Source organism: Triturus cristatus, chromosome 12, assembly GCF_964204655.1.
Source record: "Triturus cristatus chromosome 12, aTriCri1.1, whole genome shotgun sequence".
NCBI lineage: Eukaryota > Metazoa > Chordata > Amphibia > Caudata > Salamandridae > Triturus > Triturus cristatus.
This window is the reverse complement of record NC_140595.1, coordinates 74,210,341-74,230,524: the sequence shown is the minus strand read 5'-3', so window position 1 is coordinate 74,230,524 and position 20,184 is coordinate 74,210,341. Positions and strand designations below refer to the sequence as shown.

At 44.2% G+C, this 20,184-nt stretch overlaps 1 protein-coding gene across 2 annotated transcripts in view; it reads right to left on the bottom strand.

The window, feature by feature from the left end:
* The window catches only part of LOC146772574 (excitatory amino acid transporter 5-like), a 156,302-nt gene that overhangs the window by 54,935 nt on the left and 81,183 nt on the right, over nucleotides 1-20,184 (bottom strand). For both annotated transcript variants that reach the window (XM_085637743.1, XM_085637744.1), the window contains exons 2-3: nucleotides 11,077-11,156; nucleotides 3,024-3,236 (exon numbers count right to left, since the gene is read on the bottom strand). In XM_085637743.1, the coding sequence (XP_085493869.1) occupies nucleotides 3,024-3,236; nucleotides 11,077-11,156 (293 nt within the window). The remainder of the gene's footprint in view (nucleotides 1-3,023; nucleotides 3,237-11,076; nucleotides 11,157-20,184) is intronic.

The following is a 20,184-nucleotide window of genomic DNA, read 5'->3' as shown; positions in this document are numbered from 1 at the left end:
CCACAGCACCTTGAGACCTTCACGGGGGAGTAGTGCGCTTATAATTCCCTGACTGATTGATTTATTCATTGATTGATCCCCTTGGCTACCCAGTTGTGAATGAAGAATGGATGTTGTGTAGGCTGGGGCACTGGAGAAGGAACAGAGCTTGGGTAAGGAGAATGTGCTTTGGGAACTGGAGGCTTATGGGACTTCACTTCCCAAGTTACCAGGATTGTAAACAGTGTGGGCTATCGCAGAGTATACAAGATATTGGTACTTTGCTAGTGGCTCGCAACTAGTTCTGGTATTCCTTCCTACCTGCGGTGCTCATGAATGCCCATGTCTGTTACATTTCCTCTGATGTCCCTGCATCCTTTTTTATAGCAGGTATCTCCTAAGAGCAATGGTCTTTGGTGAAAGTACTGTGGTATCCTTTTCCTGGCATGATTCTTCATCGAGCAGTCGTCAAGGAGACTGGCAGGCACTTTTCTTACCGTCTTCCTTTTTATTTTGGGTATGATGATTGGCCATGTATTTACACAGTGTTCTAATTGTGTTGGATACAGAGGACCGAAGAGTTTGGGTGGATGCTTGTACAAAGGTCAAGAGGGTCTACTGTTCTTGTGCGGCTGTCCCCATTTTTCCAATACAACTGCCTAAGGGACCATCTCCGTCCAGGGATCCTGCCCGGATGTATGGAAGATGCTCAACGTCACCATCCTGCCCTTATAGTCCTGATAGCAGTGACATCCAAATGTATTACAGTTAAAATTTAGAAATGCATCATGCTTATCTGCATTAAAGTATGCCATATGCTAAGATACTTAACTGCAGATCACATTTAGTGCATAGAGATATAGACCATATATGAATATGTTCAAATTGGGTTCTTTTCTGAAAAATGAAGAAAATAATTAACTGCTTGAAAAAAAACAATATTGATGGACAATATAAGGATCTTTAGTATCCTGAAGGAAAACATCCTGTCTTGTTTAAGGAGAATAGTTTTCTAAAGTCATATAGTTGAAAATCCAAAACATGCTGATAAGATTCAACCCTGACACCAATCCAAATGCAATTCTACGCGAGGGAGTATTTGTTGATAACATAGAACTCCTTTTTGCTAACCCAATGGGTACAGTGATTTGCTTTTTGCATTGAAAAGTAAGATGTATCTCATCACAACTTTCCATACATTAAAAAAAATAGAAATTAATAAATAACAAAAGAATATTTCAGATCAAATTTAAAAAACGATGTTTGCAAAATAGTGCTATAGGCTCATAGTTGTTTGGCATAAGTGATATCTCTTAACTCTAATACCAAAGATAGCAATAGTAGATCATTCTACATCAACGTAAAAGATCAATCATCCAATTATTAAGTTATCTCCATCCCTAAAAGAATATTTCCAGATGGTCATTCGTCCAACCATTCATTCTAATTAAGTTGGAAATATTGTGATCTCCATTTTTGGGCAACCAAGGTATGGGTCACTAATGATGCAAGGAGTGATTTTTAATTCCAACTATTCATAAGTATATGATTTTGAAAGAGGATTAGGGACGAATGGAAACTTTCTCCCAATTATTACTATTCCCGTTGTAACCAGCATCCATCGAGAAGATGGGTAAATACAGGTCATTGTTATGTACATGACATCATAAGGAATCAACCAAGCAAAAGCTTAAAGTGAATAAACAGTTCTCAAAATTGTTGGGCTCAAACATGATTTGTTTTAATTGCAAACTGACAACAATTTCCACCAGAGTTGTATGTGAAAATGATGATTATTTGAAAAAGAAAGTTTGAGTTGTAAAGTTTTTATGTGCCCAGTATAGGCTAAGAAGACCATATCCTTACTGAAATGTCAGGATAACCACTAATTAAGTAAATAATTTACACTTAGATTCATTTTATGTAAATTTATCTTAAACTAATATCCAAGGTATATAGCATGGATGCGGTACTCCTTAACCTGCAATGGACAGCCTTGCATGAAGTGATAATAGCAAAGAGAGAGAAAGATGATTGCATGTAGTCTGGATGGAAACAAGCTCTCCACCTTTTGCCTGCCACTATGTATTAAAATAAGAAACCATGCCAGCTGTATAGATGAGAGACACATATTTTCTGTTACAAGCAAACTGTAGCTCAAAACTTTAGAGTTCTCTTTTCTTTCATCCTCATATTTGGTGCATGCCTGAAATACACACTATCCCATTAGCCAATAGATACTGAAATGGTAAGTCTTACTTTTCTCTGGCATCTACTGATGGGAACTCCTGCCATCTGATAGCAGAGGGATTTTCAGCACCACAGAATGGCTAGTAAAGGTTCAGGTATTTGCTAGCCAGGTGAGAAGGATTTTGCATGGCACGCATAAGGAGTGCTCAGGAAACGCCAAACATCACTTTGGCAACCCAGTTTCCTCAATATATCTCCTGGGGTTAGGGTATCCCATGCCAGGATATCACAAGAAAAATTGCTGCATCCCTCTTCGCTAAAGTAAGTGTTGCCTTATCACGTGAGCAAAGGGAATTGGGTAGAAAGGGACCAGTGGGTTTAAGGTGGCAGTGGAAGTTGGAGTGGCTTGGGTGATGGTAGAAGGAGCTAGAGCAGCAGAGACTAGTGCAAGGGCCAATGTTGGCCGCAGGGGCCATGAACTGGAAACCTGGGACTACATCAGAGTAGTGACAACCTGCTTGTTCCCTGAAAAGCCCATTCAAGAAGCAAAAATAACTTTCTTCTTCTGGAAAAGGAGCCTGACAGCAGTTTTCTAAACTCAGAAGATGCACATTTAAAAGTTTGAGGACCTTCCAAATTTGCACACCTATTAGTAGGAAAATGTGTAAAGTATAGAACAGAAAAATCACACAACTTATTTGTAATGGCTATTTTTAAAGAAATGACTCCGGTATTAAGTGTCAAACTACAGACCTTTCAGATTAAAATCCAATGAAGCCCTGCCTGAAGGAATTTAACTATTTTATAATCGGGCAATATCACAACTTTGTTGCCAACTGTTATTCATAGATTACCTTATTAAGTCTAAGAGAGCATCTGCTGAACTTAGGATAGGTTTACCACCGGTGTGTTCTTCCTTCTGCGCTGCTGCTCCAGGATGTATTGTGATCACCAGAATGATCCCCACCGCGACCGCCAAAAACGTGGTCCAAAGGTAGTACGTGATGGTGATCAGTCCCATTTTCCCGCAGACCTTGGAATCCATAGTTGCTAGGCCAGACATTAAGCTGAAAAGAAAATATCACTTTTATCACTCAAACAGATATCATTCTCAGAGACCAACATAATGTTTTATGTACCTAGTTTGGTGGGAGGAGGAATAAACACTGCCAATGGAACATCATCCAGGCCAATAAAATATTAACAGGGTCAAAGATAAATTTGTTTGGACATTATCCAACCACGAAAGGAACCCAGGTGGTTGCTGGTGCTTTAGAAATACATAGAAGATTGTAGGCAGAACCCAAATGTATTATGCCAAATCTAGGTATCACCGCTGTTTTATTTAAAGATATTGCAAATTAATTAAGGACAGAAATGTTCTTGTCCAGATATGTGATTACCGCGGATTAGGAAGTAGCAGCCTCAAAGAGGCGCTAGTAAACCTGCTATTTCACAGACTGCCTTAGCGTTGTTGGTCTTTCAGTAGAAGCATAGAGCCTGACATCTATCAATTCAGTTCACATTTTTGGGAATTTGCTAAAGCTATCCTAAAACAATACATATAAAACAGCAAAACCATAAAAACAATTTTTAAAAAGTCATATATAATAAGCAAATCAATTAGTAATTGTATATTCACAAAAACTGCAAATCTAACAGGGAGCTGCAACTGATAGGATAATGTAGTTAGAGAATATTGCAGACGTATCAGACCACTACAACATCTGCTCAGAAAGAGTAGAGTTTAAGATAGTGAAGCAACCACTGATCACATTTTAGAAAAATAAAGCTAGCACTATAAGCTGTGAGCAAATGCTTAGTATATAGAATATATGGATAATCTCATAATTAGTTCCAGGTTTTGGTTGCCAAGAGACAAAGAGCCTCATTTAGGCCCTGTTGGATGGCTCACTAGTCCTTTGTGGAGGGCAGTAGTTAAGACCTTTGCTACTCAGGCGGCAGACTATCTGCCCCGTTTAGAGCTTTGCGCCTGCCTGATGCGGTTCTCCATATTGCAAAGGAAGCCACCATCACAGTCCCCTATTGCAATACTGAAGGTTTTCTGAGTGCCGCCATTTTTAAGAAGATGTTCGGCACACTTTTCCATTTGCAGAAAATAAATTCCCAAAACGGGAGTTTGCTTTCTCTGAACAGAAAACAAATGACCTTGAGCTGCATGGAGTTTTCCCCCTGCATATGAGAGTCATCTAATATTTGATGTGCCCTTTTGCAGCATACCTCGCATGGCAGATTTGAGTAGGGGAAACAATTGATGGTCATCCCACCCTCAATAGGTTGGAATGACCAACACTATGACCCAGGGATCCTGCGTTGACTAGACCTTTGGGTTAATGGTTACCATAGGCAGCGCAAGTGAATGTTCTGCCCTCTGTAGCTTGGGGAACTGCTGGTTTAGAGCATTCTTCTTGCTCCTTCAAACCCTAGATGAGGCCTAAAGACTTTAATCAGACTTTTCCTATGAAACGTGGCAGACCTATATTGCTTAATATATAATTTGACCATTCTACAGTTGATAACAAAACCGACAAAAGTCAAGCAAGTATTTACTAATAATAATATAAGATAACAGCTTAACGACATTCTCAAGGTTACCTTCAAGTAAAGGACTCGTTTAATAATACCAGTTATTAATTCTATCATAGAAGGACAGTGGGTGCCTTCCTTCCAGTTTCCCTGTTTGAAAAGTAATTGCCACCATCCAGCAGACGCCAGAATTTCTGCCATGTTATCTCCTCGACTACATTTTTGTAAGAAGATTTTGCTGCGGGAAATCAAGAAACTAGCATAAGGTAAGGCACTACTGCCATTTAGATAGGAGACACAGAGTGTGTGCTACCCATAACACCAGTTCACCAACTCTTCTTGACAATAAACCACAGACTCACACCTTGTGAGTTTGTGGACTTCAACAAGACACTTCACCACATTAGTTATATACACTTTAAAGGAGGAGTAAACCTTCTTTCTTCAAGCTTCACAAAGAATGTCATGTCTACTTTAATCTACTTGCACCCTCATACCTGTGTTAAAATGTCTAGCTCACCAACTATGTACTCACCAGTACCAATTATACAGCATCCGACACGGATATGTGCATACGTCACCTCTAGCGTTAATTTGCCGGACCTTATCTTTTGTGGTACATGGAGAAACACTATTACTTAGGACTCTTACTTGGGTGTACACTTTGATTCTGAGGAACAAGGATCAATTAGAGTGAAAAAAGATTGGGCCTCACACTGTGTGGAACACGTCTGTTCACTCTGGTGTCCTCCTCTCCCTTCAAGCTATGATTGGGGCCAACATGGTGTACGTTCCCTGATAAATTTGAACGGCCAGGCAAGAAAAATTCTTTGGCCTTAAAGATGGGTTCTCTGTGGCCTAATTGAAGCTAGGAGTTAAGTATAGCTGGTCAAGTTCTTTAACTCCTACTACATTTTTGTTACACAAATATGCTACCATTATTACTCCTCTGTTCTGTTAACCCCTTTGCTGCCAGGCCTTTCCCCCATCCTGTGCCACGCCCTTTTTTGGCTATTTGGGGTTGTGCGCGCTGAGGCCCCTTTAACTTTTTGACCACATAAGGTATCCACGCCAAATTTGCGTCCTTTTCTTCCAACATCATGGGGATTCTGAAGGTAATCAGGGTTTGTGGATTCTCCTGGAGGGGTCACAGAAATGAGCCAATATACAGCAAAATTTAGTTTTTTGGGGGGGAAATGGGAAAAACGGGCTGCAAATGAAAGCATCTGGGTTTTTCCCTGCAAGTCTTATCAAAAAAGGGATTGTGGGGCGAAATCACCATTTTCCCAGCTTTTAGGGGATACCAGACTTTTGTCAGAAACCCAACATTTTTTACACAGTTTTGGCATTTTTCTGGGACATAGCCTATTTTTGCTATTTTTTGTGCTTTCGACCTCCTTCCAGTTAATGGTATAAATGGGTACAAAAGCAATAATGGATCCTGTAAAGCTATACATTGTAGAGAAGTAGACAAAATTCTGAATTCAGCAAGGGGTCATATGTGGAGATCCATCAAGGTTTCTTTATAGAAACTAACAGTTAAATATAGGATAAATTGAAAATTTGTTGAAAAAAAGCGCCTTTTGTGTCAACGTTTTCACCTGTAACTAATTATGACAGCTCTTTGAAAGCAATGTACCGTTACATCCGCTGAACATTACTGGTTGTGGGGATATATAGGACTTGTAGGTTCACCAAGAACCCGACAAACCCAGAGCCAAAAACTGAGCAGCAACTTGCAATGGTTCTTTATTATGTACCGGGTATATAGTAATTATTCTGTAAAAATGTGTACATGGAAAAATCGGTATGAAAGACACCTATGTATTTCTGAAATGGGAACAAAATATAGAGTTTAGAAACAGTAGATATTTGCACATTTCCGAATTTGGGAATACTCATACTAGCATGAGAATTATCAGTCATTTTTTAGAATGACTTCTTTTTTACACAATGTCTTTCATTTGGAAGGCAGAAATGCATCGAAAGTCAATAGGTAATAACAGGTCCTTTACAAATCTGAATTACCCTAAGTTTCTCGATAAAAATGGTACCTCACTTGTAGGGGTAGGCATAGTGCCCGCGACAGGAAACGGCGCAAAACGCAACGTGGACACACCTCAATTTCGCTGTGAAAAATGACCCTTTTTTGGCAAAGTGCCTAGCTGTAGTTTTTGAACCATAGCTCTGCCAGAACCTAGGGAAACCTAGCAAACCTATACATTTTTGAAAACCAGACACCCAGGGGAATCCAGGATGGGGTGACTTGACTGCCTCCCACCAGGTTCTGTTACCCAGAATCCCTTGCAAACCTAAAAAATTGCCAAAAAAACGCATTTTCCCCACATTTCTCTGGTGGAAAGTTCTGGAATTTGCGTGGATCCACAAATTTCCACTCACCCTGCATTCCCCAAAGTCTTCCGAGAAAAATGGTACCTCACTTGTGTTGGTCAGCCTAGTGCCCGCGTCAGGAAACGGCGCAAAACGTAACGTGGACACACCTCAATTTTGTAGCGAAAAATGACCCTTTTTAGGCAAAGTGCCTAGCTGTAGTTTTTGAACCCTAGCTCTGCCGGCACCTAGGGAAACCTACCAAACCCACACATTTCTGAAAACTAGACACCCGGGGGATTCCAGGGAGGTATGGCTTGCGTGGATCCCCCAACGTTTCCTTACCCAGAATGCCCTGCAAACCTCAAATTTAGCTGAAAAAATCACCTTTTTTCACACATTTTTGTGTGGGAAAGTTGGGGCATCACCGAGCTGACACAAATTTCCTACCACCCAGCGTTCCCCCGGGTCTCCCGATAAAAACGATGCCGCACTCGTGTGGGAGGCCCAAGTACCCGCGACAGGCAAGGGCCCAAAACGTATTGAGGCGACATGAAAATTGCCTACTTCAAAACGACCTGGTTTTGCAAGGGGGGTCACCTGGGTTGGCCCGGTGCTCGGTGGCCACCTAGGGGAGCCTACCAAACCCACACATTTCTGAAAACTAGACACCCGGGGGATTCCAGGGAGGTATGGTTTGCGTGGATCCCCCAACGTTTCCTTACCCAGAATGCCCTGCAAACCTCAAATTTAGCTGAAAAAAATCACCTTTTTCACACATTTTTGTGTGGGAAAGTTGTGGCATCACCGGGCTGACACAAATTTCCTACCACCCAGCGTTCCCCCGGGTCTCCCGATAAAAACGGTGCCTCACTCGTGTGGGAGGCCCAAGTACCCGCGACAGGCAAGGGCCCACAACGTAGTGAGGCGACATAAAAATTGCCTACATCAAAATGACCTGGTTTTGCAAGGGGGGTCACCTGGGTTTTTGGCCCGGTGCTCGGCGGCCACCTAGGGGAACCTACCAAACCCACACATTTCTGAAAACTAGACACCCAGGGGATTCCAGGGAGGTATGGCTTGCGTGGATCCCCCAACGTTTCCTTACCCAGAATGCCCTGCAAACCTCAAATTTAGCTAAAAAATTCACCTTTTTCACACATTTTTGTGTGGGAAAGTTGTGGCATCAGCGGGCTGACACAAATTTCCTACCACCCAGCGTTCCCCCGGGTCTCCCGATAAAAACGGTGCCTCACTCGTGTGGGAGGCCCAAGTACCCGCGACAGGCAAGGGCCCACAACGTAGTGAGGCGACATAAAAATTGCCTACATCAAAACGACCTGGTTTTGCAAGGGGGGGTCACCTGGGTTTTTGGCCCGGTGCTCGGCGGCCACCTAGGGGAACCTACCAAAGCCACACATTTCTGAAAACTAGACACCCGGGGGATTCCAGGGAGGTATGGCTTGCGGGGATCCCCCAACGTTTCCTTACCCAGAAGGCCCTGCAAACCTCAAATTTAGCTAAAAAATTCACCTTTTTCACACATTTTTGTGTGGGAAAGTTGTGGCATCAGCGGGCTGACACAAATTTCCTACCACCCAGCGTTTCCCCGGGTCTCCCGATAAAAACGGTACCTCACTCGTGTGGGAGGCCCAAGTACCCGCGACAGGCAAGGGCCCACAACATAGTGAGGCGATATGAAAATTGCCTACCTCAAAACGTCCTGGTTTTGCAAGGGGGTTCACCTGGGTTTTTGGCCCGGTGCTCGGCGGCCACCTAGGGGAACCTACCAAACCCACACATTTCTGAAAACTAGACACCCGGGGGATTCCAGGGAGGTATGGCTTGCGTGGATCTCCTAAAGTTTCCTTACCCAGAATGCCCTGCAAACCTCAAATTTAGCTAAAACATTCACCTTTTTCACACATTTTTGTGTGGGAAAGTTGTGGCATCACCGGGCTGACACAAATTTCCTACCACCCAGCGTTCCCCCGGGTCTCCTGATAAAAACGGTGCCTCACTCGTGTGGGAGGCCTAAGGACCCGCCACGGGCAAGGGCCCAAAACGTAGTGAGGCGCACTACGTTTAGGACCCTTGCCTGTTGAGGCGCACTACGTTTTGGACCCTTGCCTGTCGCGGGTACTTGCCTGTTGTGGGGGGGGGGAGGGTGGGGGCATTGGCGTGCCCGTTTCGGGCAGCCCACACCCTAAAAACAATTGCGCAAAAAAAAATCCCTGGTGTTTAGTGGGCTCTCTGCCCCCCCGAAGGGGCAGATTAGGGGCCAATGCCCCATCTGCACCCCGGAGGGAGCAGAAAGACTAATAATTGTGGGGTGGGGTGGGGGCATGGGCCAGCCCGTTTTGGGCAGCCCCCACCCCTATTTCTTTAAATTCCCTGGTGTCTAGTGGTCTTTTTGCCCCCCCGGGGGGCAGATTGGGGGCCAATGCCCCATCTGCCCCCCAGGGGGGGGCAGACAGGCTGTAATGGTGGCGGGTGGGTGGGGGCATTGGCGTGCCCGTTTCGGGCAGCCCTCACCCTAAAAAAAAACTGAAAACAAATCCCTGGTGTATAGTGGGCTTTTTGCCCCCCCGAAGGGGCAGATTAGGGGCCAATGCCCCATCTGCCCCCCGGGGGGGCAGAAAGACTGTGATAATTTTGGGCAGCCCCACCCCTATTTTTTTTTTTTTACTATTCCCTGGTGTCTAGTGGTCTTTTTGCCCCCATGGGGGGCAGATTGGGGGCCAATGCCCCGTCTGCCCCCCAGGGGGGGCAAAAAGACTAAATAATGCCACAATTATTTGGGGGGAGCAAAGGCCCTTGCCCAAGGGGCGGCTCCCCCCTCCCTGGTGTCCAGTGGGTGGATCCCTGCTTGGGGATCGCCCTCCTGTGGCGATCCCCAAGCAGGGATCCACTGGGGAGGGGTACCATTGGAAAGGGGAGATTCTCCCCTTTCCAACGATACCTCTCCCGTCTTTCTACGTGCTCAGGGGGCTGAGATAGCCCCCTGAGCACGTACAAAGTGAAACTGAAATGAGCCTCTTGGCTCATTTCAGTTTCAGTATCAGTGTAATGACGTCGGCGACGATCGTCATTACACTGAAAGGGGGGGGTGGCCTCGGGAGATGGGGAAGCTCTTCCCCAGCTCCCGAGGCTATTTTTAATTAAAGGGAATCCCTCTAGAGTCCGCACCAGAGGGATTCCCTAGGGAATGCCTCATGACGTGCTGGACACGTCATGGGCACAGCGCGACTGTGCTCCATGACGTGTCCAGCACGTCATGGGCACACAAGGGGTTAATGTGTGAAACTTCAGAATAATACAACTACTGGAAGATATAGCATCTACACCAGCTTTCACAACAACTTTGGAAAGATGCTGCCATGGTTTGATATTATATGTACATTTCAAAGGTATGTGGAAAAATCATTTTTTCTATGCAGAAGTGGAGTAAGCTTACTTTGGTCTAGTAGTTTCACCTGTATGTGGTTCTCAGTGAGTCAGAAATGTAAATATATTATTTATTTTCTTCTTCTGCTGGCCCTTGCATCTCCATGCACTGCCTGTCAAGATGGCAGCCTCTTTTGTAACTAATAGCATTTCTGAGACTTCTAGCATATCCGTGAATGTCGATCCTGATTTTCATTGGTGCACACTTGAAGGTTCTTTGAATGTGAAAAGACAAATTTTCCTCTTCCATGATGTATCCGACATAGACGTAAGGCTTACAGTGAACAGGGTATCTATTAACTTTCTAATACTGAACAAACATTTTGTAGTGAAGAAAGGAAATGGAAGTCAGGCAGATAATTTTTTGAAAGTAGTTAGTGCACTAATGTAGCACAGGTATTTGCATACAGGATAACATGCAAAATCCTCTCTGAATTATCTGATTACCTGTATTTGAGTTTACGTAAAGCATTTAGATTATAAGTGAGAGTAATAACACACAAGGGAGAAAAATTCAAATTCTCAGTGTTCTAGCCCAAGACTCTGTCTCCATGTGTGGGCAAAATATTACTGCATGCGTACCTTGAAGTGATGAGCGGAAGAATTAGCATCTTTAACATCCGCATTAGAAGCTCTCCTGGGAAAGAAAAGTACTGCTTCTCCTGCACAAAACACAAAATAAAAGTAAATGTGAGAACTTAAAGCAACACTTTACAATGTCAGATAGTTCATACTCTCTGTTGCATTCACAATAATTGGCAATAATTTTGTGAGATTAAAAAAGCGATATAACATTTACTTTTTATAGCGATTCATAGAAAGTTGGTCAGGAAAGATATGTAGCAAAATCTTCCTCTGTGAAAAATGTCTGCAGCGAAATTTTGTGAATTTAATAAACTATGCACCATTGTGAAGGTGGCCTTTTTTCAACTTCATAATTTCTCCAGGAATAATATAGTTTCACAGACTCCTAGGGGCCGATTACGATGTCTTAGTAGTCAATAAATAAACATTTATAAACATGATGAATAAATGACATACTGGACACACTGTGATGGCGGGTGTGAAAAGGCTTTATCCCTTGGAGTGAGTATAGTCCTCTTTTGATGACTATGAAAAAGAACTTCCAATAGGAACGAACGAGATTGAACCATTTTAAACAACCTGCAAACTGGTATTATTATTGACCAGCATTGAAAAAGGCAAGTCCGCTGAAATGCGACTGCCAGGATGAAACAAAAGAATGTTGCAACCCACTGAGTGCTCCTGTTTCACTTTTGTGAATAATTTTATTATGTCATCTCACTCTCACGTAAGGAGGCACCCTCCATCAAGTGTTCAATGGTCAAATGTGTGGCTTTGGTGTGCGGATATATATATGTGATCAAGGTCCGGACGGCCAAAACGCATAATGGCCGAACAAATAAAGTTACACTTCTTGCACGAAAACTGTGGCCTGTGTCTGCTTTCAGCAAAAGGATCTAAGCGGGAAGGAGCAGACAAACGCTATATATCCAGTTCCTGGACACCAACACAGGGACTCCAATCGTATTTAAAAGAGATTGTCTTTTTATTTTGATTTCAGGTAACGCGTTTCGCCTGTATCCACAGGCTTGCTCACACCAAAGACGCTGTCGCCATTTGCATATTTTTAAAACAACAGACTCCCGATCACGTGGGTCGCTGTCTCCATAGCCATGGAAGACAGACTGCAGTTTCCATCGATCTTATTACATATTTAAAAAACTCATAGTTAAAACTAATTTGCCGCTCTAAGTCACTTTAAATATAACAATTCATGCATTGTATATTTAACAAAACATTCCCGATGTTTACTAAAATTCTAAACATTTTCATGACATTCTCAAATGTGGAGAATTCTTTCTTTTTTCTCTTTCTTTTTCCATTAGTTCAATAGTCATTAGACAGACCGATTTTAGGCAAGTGCCTGTATCCTCCTAAGTCATGCTAACAAACTCCATGATTTATCAAATTTGTGCAAATCTCCGCATAAATAATTAATTCCTCACCTACATTTTTTAAAACAACACCATATTAGAATTCATAGGTATTTAAAAATATGTATATATATATATATTTACACTCCTAAAATTCCTCTAAAAATCAGTTCTTTCTAGAGAGATTCCATAGGTTTGTCAGAATTCTATTCAATCCAGATTAAATCATAGTATTCCATGCACTATGCCTTTTTGGCTTTCTTATTTCCCATTTCTTATTTCCGAGCTATGAAAAACCAATGATTAATCGCATTCGATACCTGGCTTTAAGATCCTATAAAAGTGCCTGTGCATCGTGCAATATTTAGGGTGCAAATATGCAATGTTCAAAATACAATGTGCAAATGCAAACCATACAGTACATCAAATATTTTTGCATTGCAGTTTTTTGAAGAAGTGCAAGTGCTTTAGCCGTTATTAGCTTCAAGATATCTTGGTTTCTCATTGTTTTAAACTATAACTCTCTAGATAAAGTGCAAGTGCATGTCTAATATTAAAATCCTAGAATTCCATATGCTGAATTTTGTTATGCCAGTATTATTGTATTCTGGACCCTAAACTTCAGGTAATGTGTTTTTTGTTTCATCATTTCTTTTTTTTACATTTTTTGTTTTTGACAACAGCAAATTAATCAATCGAGAGTCTAGCTATGTATTTTTAGGAATCTGAACTTAAAAACAAACCATCTTGCCTGGAAACTACTAATGGCTAAGGTGTACATGTAAATCCTCACCTGTATTCATACCAGACGGGATTGTAGTGTTGCAGAGCATTATATATTTTGACTCAAGTTGCCGCAGATTTTTTTCTCTGCTTCCTCCCCTTCCTCATCTTTGGCACCTGGTCTATTGCATAGTAAGTTAATTCTTCCAATTTGCCGTTATGGAAATCATTAATATTGCGTGCCACCGGATTAGTTTTGTCGTTAGTTTTTACTGCACGCATATGTTGTAAAATACGAACATGGACCATGTGAATAGTGCTTCCCACATATTGCTTGGGGCAGGAGCATTTTAAACTATAAACCACATGGTCACTTCGACAATTTAAAAAACATCTAATTCTCCAAGGGTTAACTATTAGTGGGGACAGTATTTGTTTTGTATTCTGGGCTATTGTACAGGCTTTACATTTTTGGCATTTATGAAAGCCCGGGTTTGCCGTTAGCCAATTTTTCGATTGGATTAATTCTGGGCTGCTGTCCACCAACTCCTGCCTCATGGACTTTCCTCTTTTAAAAGTGACCTGGGGCCTCAGTTTTGGTATTGCACCCATAATTGGATCACTCTTTATTAGATGCCAGTGTCTACTCACACAATCTCTCACTTTTGTGTGGTAGACACTGTATCCGGTGATAAGTTTCTTCTTTGTCCTGCTTTTTGACGTCTTCCTTACCCTCTTTTGGTTCGAACAAGACTTCTCTTGTGATACTACTGACTTTTTTAAGTGCTTGACTCAGGACTTGTTCTTTATATCCCCTTTCGTTAAATCTCTTAGTTAAGCTGTTTTGTGCATCCTCTAATGCTTCTCCTTCACTGCAGTTTCTCTTCATCCGAAGATGCTCGGCGTAGGGGATGCTCATTTTCAGCTTAGTGGGGTGGAAACTGTCCGCATGCAGGATCGAGTTTCCTGCTGTAGTTTTTCTGAATGTGCGTGTGTGTAATAGATTTTCTCTCACATAGATCACTAGGTCTATACATGTTACTGACTCTCTTCCTATTGTGTCTGTGAATCTTAAATTAAGTGTGTTATCATTCAATTGTCTTCCAAAATCCATTGCAGATTCCATTGAGCCTTCCCAGATCACAAAGAGGTCGTCTATAAACCTTTTCCAGATTACGACATTCTCATTCCATTCTTTTGGTTGCTTGACTTTGAGCACCTGCTCCTCCCACCAGCCCATATGCAGATTGGCATATCTGGGGCGAAGCAGGTGCCCATTGCTGTACCGCAAACTTGTTTATACGTGTCACTTCCAAATAGGAAACAATTGTTCTCTAGGCATATTCTACCCATCTCTAAAAGCATTCACGAGTGTTGATGATAGGAGATGTGCCGAGTGTCCAAGAAGTGACGCATTGCATTCAGTCCCGCCTCATGTTCAATACTTGTGTACAGTGAGGTCACGTCAAGCGTAATCAACAGATAGGTATCTTCCCATATCAAAGTCTCTATTTCATTCAAAAAGTCACGAGTATCCTGTATGTAAGCTGGGAGTTTTGTAACAAATTCTTGCAGAAAATGATCTAAATATGTCGCGGTTGTTTCAAACAAGCTCCCGATCACAGAAATGATCAGTCTACATGGTGGCTTCTCTTTATTTTTGTTGACTTTGGGGATCAGGTACAGGATCGGTGTCACCGGATTGTCTATCTTCAAATACAAATATTCGGCTTGTGACAATAGGCCTAATCCTCTCCAACGTGCCAACTCCTTGTGTAGTCTGTTCTTGATTTCCATCAGGTTGCTATGTGGTACCTTCATGTAACAGTTTCTGTCACTAAGCTGCGATTTTGCCTCCTGATTATACATTGATAGTGCCCCCTTTGTCTGATTCTCGTACCACTATTGATTTGTCCTTTTTAATTTTATCGATAACTTTATTGTATTTTCTGTCTTGAAAATTATTTTCTTTTTCAAAGTTTTTGTTTGACGATATCGCTAGGTCTTTCAGGTCTTTGACCACAGCTTCTGAAAAAGAATCTATTAGGTCTCTTGGTACGTTTGGAACAAATGTTGATGGAGGTTTGAAAGTTATTTTTACTCCTCTATAAGTGTCTATTCCCAAAGTCCTGATTGTATTTCCTAGTGTCTCTTGTGGCTGTAAGCCTTCATATTCAATTTTCAATTCACGTATTTCTTGTAGTGTTTGTAAGTCCCCGACCTCTAAATTTAGATCATCCTCCACCAAGCCCTGTTGGGTTTCTGTTGAATTTTTTGGGGAGAAGAATTTTCTCAACTTTAATTTTCTTACAAATTTTAAAAAGTCAACACGCGTTTGGCAGTAGTCAAAATTGGTCTTCCTACAGAATTATAATCCAAGTGCTAGTAAGTTCCTTTCCTCCATAGAGAGTGCCAATTCACTCAAGTTAATGACTGTGGCTGAGTCACCTTCTATTTGTGATTGTATCACTCCTTGGTTTTGGTTCCCGAACTTAGCTCCATTCCCTCCTCTCCGCTTCTTGCGATTTCTTGCTGATTTCTTGCTGATTTCTTCCTTTTTGTTGTTGTGGTCTTTTTCTGTTGTTTTGCGTTCGGTCTATACCTAAAACAAGAAATTCATCAACTACAGATGGTATATTTTCGGTGTTCAAGGGGGGCTCCTGCACTCTCATCTTCAGAGCCTGTCTCTACATCAGAGCTTGCTATGGAACTTCTTTCAGAGGCACTGTCATTTCCTGGGATTCGTGGTCATTGCTTTTTCCTACTGTCCGCTATCCCTGACAGTCTCTGCCTGCTGATGCTGAATCGACGGCGATAGTATAAATTTGTCCCCTCTGATAATCTAACTTGTCTTTTAGGAATTTTGTGACCTTTCTCTCTCTTATGGTCTGCTTTTGTTTTTTCAATGTATTCAATAATTCAGTTTCCAATTTCGTTAGAGAATCCGCTTTTATCATTTGTGTCAAATCCAGCTCAACTTTCTTAATTTCTTTAAATAGTTTAGTCCCATCCTTTTGTACATATTTAATAAGAATTTTCATCATATTGCATTTCTCTAGGGACTTAACATCCCACCATTTGGCAACTTCTCCACGTTTTAATTTTTCAGGTTTTTGCATCAGTGCTTGCGCATTTCCCTCTTGACTGGCAACTTGTGTTTTTTCTGTATGAGTAGTGTCAGTTTCTCTACTGTCGTCAAACATTGTGTTTGCCGCCTCCTCTCGTTCCCTTAGCCATGTATCCATTATGGATTGTGAATTTTCGTACACGTTACTGTCACTTTTCTTGTACGTCAAAATACCTTTTGATAAATCTTTGAGAATAATCTTTTATCACTTTTTTACAATGTTGTCCCGCCGGGTGGTCTCCCCGGCTCCTCTCCCCTGTTTGCCTGAAAATTACATAAATCCGCACTCTGAGGTACGGGACTCACCCGACTGCAGGCGTCCTCCGACTCACTGCTTCTGGCTTGTTCCTTCCTCCTCGTGCTGCTTTCTCCTGGGATGTGCTCATCAGCTTTTGGGGGGCTTCCAGTTATGCGCCGCATTTATACCATCTTGCCAGATTCCAGGAAGCTCCTGATCGAGGTCGCGTTGGTAACTGCCGCTTTCCAGCAATGCGGCTCAACACGAATCAAAAACTCCAGTTTACCATCCAGTTCCTGGACACCAACACAGGGACTCTGTTGGACTTGGCCCTTTTTCCCTGAGTTTTTTTCGTTTTTTACTTCTCCCAAGATGGCTGCTACAGGCCCCTGCTACTGCAGAGTGGTCTTTCATAGTAGCACCCTAGCTGCCAGGAGCTGGCTGGAACCCCACAACAATGTTGCGACACCAGCCCGCCTTTTTTGTCCCATAGGTAGAATGGGGAAGCTCCTGGAATGTGCTGGAACCTTCTAGAAGGGAGGTGTGGTTTTTAGTTTTGCCGCCTTGGCTAGAGGTCACCTGACCTAGGGATACATAAGTGAGGGAGGGAACCTTTTCCTGTCAGTTGGCCAGTTGGGGTGAAGCAGAGCTGGAGAATCCACGCAGGAGTGTAGGCGGTAGGGCCTAGCCAGGGACTTATGCCTCTGAGAGTGACAGGGCTTAGGTGCTGCCTCTTAAGTGAGTAAGGGATCCTGTGAAACCCACTGATCTTGCCCAGCAGTAGGAGGACCCAGGGAACCTCTGCCCAGCCTGACTAGGAAGGACCTAGTCGCCAACTCATCCCCTACCCCCCAAGGAACAGAACCCCAAGGGCGCCAGTATCATCTGCGCCACAAAGACTGAATATTGAAACTGCAGAAGTGACATCCTGAAACTTCATGCCAAGCTGAATATTGTAACTTCATTAACCGACTGATTGCCTGACTGCTGGGGATCGACCAGGTACTGGCGCTGTGTTTCCTGCGCTGCCAAACCTGTGACCCCCTGTGCAGATCTGCTGTCGAGCGCGGAGCTGGCCATTGCGCCCGCTTAATTTGTGACCCCCCCTGGTGCGAGGACCCGCAACGCGATCACCGCCGCGGCCCGTAGGCCTCAGGGAAGTGTCAGTGCCAAGTCGGAGCCTGCGGAGAAGCCCGGGGCCCCGCCGCTGCCGTCGCAGCATCAGAAGGAAGAGCGAGTGTCCAGGAGTGTCCCGCCCCGTTGCGCGCATCGGAAGGAGGACCCGGAGCGCAATTGAGCGACGAGACCAAGGTAACCCCCGGGGGCTGGGAGGTAGCGCGGCCATGTGGCGGCCTGAGACTCGCCCCCCCCTGCTCCCCAGGAGTTGTGGGAAGGCCCGGTGCGCCCCCTGCCAAGCGGGAACGACACCGCATGCAGTGACTGTGAGTTTCCCCCCTCCGTGGGATTTCCCGCCGTAATTGTGAGTCTCCCCTCTGTGGGATTACCCTCTCCTGGGGACTGCCATTCGCAGGACTCAACAGTGCTCAATGCATTCTATGTCCCAGTAGCGCCGATCATTCCATTGTATTTAACAGTGCTCAATGCGTTCTGTGTGGGAGTAGCGCTGATCGTCCAATTGTATTTACCAGTGCTCAATGCGTTCTATGTTGGAGTAGCGCTGATCGTTCAATCGTATTTAACAGTGCTCAATGCGTTCTATGTCCTCGTAGCGCTGATCATTCCATTGTATTTAACAGTGCTCAATGCGTCCTATGTGGGAGTAGCGCTGATCGTCCAATTGTATTTACCAGTACTCAATGCGTTCTATGTTGCAGTAGCGCTAATCATTCCTGTGTATTCACCAGTCATCAATGCGGTCTAAGTCTAAGGAGTGCTGACCCCATGTGTTGCGTCCACAAGCGCTCCATTCGCCAGTGAAGGTCCCAAGTGCAAGGCGCTTACTGTACCCACAACGCTTATGCTCAGGGTGCTAGGCAGACATTATACGACCTCAAGTTATGCTCATGTGCCTTTGTTTCTTCGTAGACACCAGTAGCGCCACGTGTGCAGGCCCCGGCCCGCAGCACTAGGGAAGCTCATACTGCAGGGATTGTTGAGGTAACCGTAATGAGATGCTGTAATGCACATGTTAAAGTGTACAGGTAATGAGAAACTGTAATGCAAATGTTAATGTGTACAAGTTAAGATACATTGCCCTCCAAGATTACTGTGTGTGCTCCTTTGATTAGATAAAACCTGATTCATTTGCATTCACCTTATTGTGTGGCGTCCATTATTGTGTGCGTTTACTGCTTCAGAGGATGCGTGTGTTGTATGGTCGCTTAACACACAGGCCTTTGGGTGCCCAGCCGCTTGTGTCACGTTACCCCCTTAGGGCCTGGAGACACCAGGTCTTACATTGTTGGTGAGTGGTGGGATTTGAGGACCTGTGACCATACAGCACCCTTCCGTGAAGCGGAGGGCGCCACAATTAAACGCCTATTGTTTTTTTCAAAAAGCTCTGAAACCATTGATTGCTGTGTTTATTGATTCCACTGTCCAGGCTGGGTGTGTAAGAGAATCCTGGTTAGCTGGTTACTGTCACCCATATCCTAGGAATTTCTTCCTTAGTATCTAGGTCCCCACCTGTCACGATGGAATTCCGGTTAGCTGACCTCGAGGGGTACACTGTAAAGCAACTGAGAGAGTTCGGGCAGGGGATGGGGGTGCCTGGGGTGCGGAAGGCCAAAGGACCGGAACTCCGTACCACCATTAGGGCATGGGTAGAAGCCCACCCAGAAGGGAGAGAGGATGAGGGACAGGAGGCGCCAGATGCACCTCAGGAGGAGAGCGCCCAAGAAGTACTAGACATACTTAATGTAGATATGTCTGAAAATGTGCCCCCAGGGAGACGTTCTGGGGCCAGTAGTAGGACAGGGTCTAGGAGGAGCCAGTCTCCAGAGGAGTATGAGGACAGGAGGGAGGAGAGGCAGTTAAAGTGGGAGCTGGCCAAGTTGGAACAAGAGAGAGAAAGGGAATTGGCCAAATTGGAACACGAGAGAGAAAACAAGAGATGGGCAATGGAGGAAAAGAAGCTGACGCACGAGCTTCAGCTGAAAGAGTTGGAGCTACTCGCCCTCCAATTAAGTGTGTCCAATAGGGACGATGGTGGCAGCATACCGAGAGATCCCCAAGACCCAACATTCTATTTACCCAGGGTGTTTGAGGAGGCATTGGGGTGTGACCCTGAAGGGGGTGGTGCAGGGATCTTCCAACGCAGCGAGGTGGGGGAGGTGGCAGATAGCCCAGCTAGGTCCCAGGAAAGTGAGAGGGTTGTAGGGCCTCACGACCTATCCATAGGATGGAGTGAGACGGGGAGGTGTCTCGAGGTGCCCCAACCGCAGTCTCAGGGCCTGGAGAGTTCTGTAAGTGAGCCCCAGGTTGGGAGCCTAGGCTGTCCGGATGTGCCGTCCAGGGAAGGGGAGCCCCTAGTGTCAGGAGGACCCGGAGTATCTGTCATCAGAGCTCCCGAGGTTCTGGGGACGGCCCAGTCGCAGGGTTTAGATCTGGGGCTGGGGTGCCAGGCTCAGGGGTTGCCTGACCTGGTGGGTGGGACGTCTGTTAACAGTGTCCCCCCAGGATTG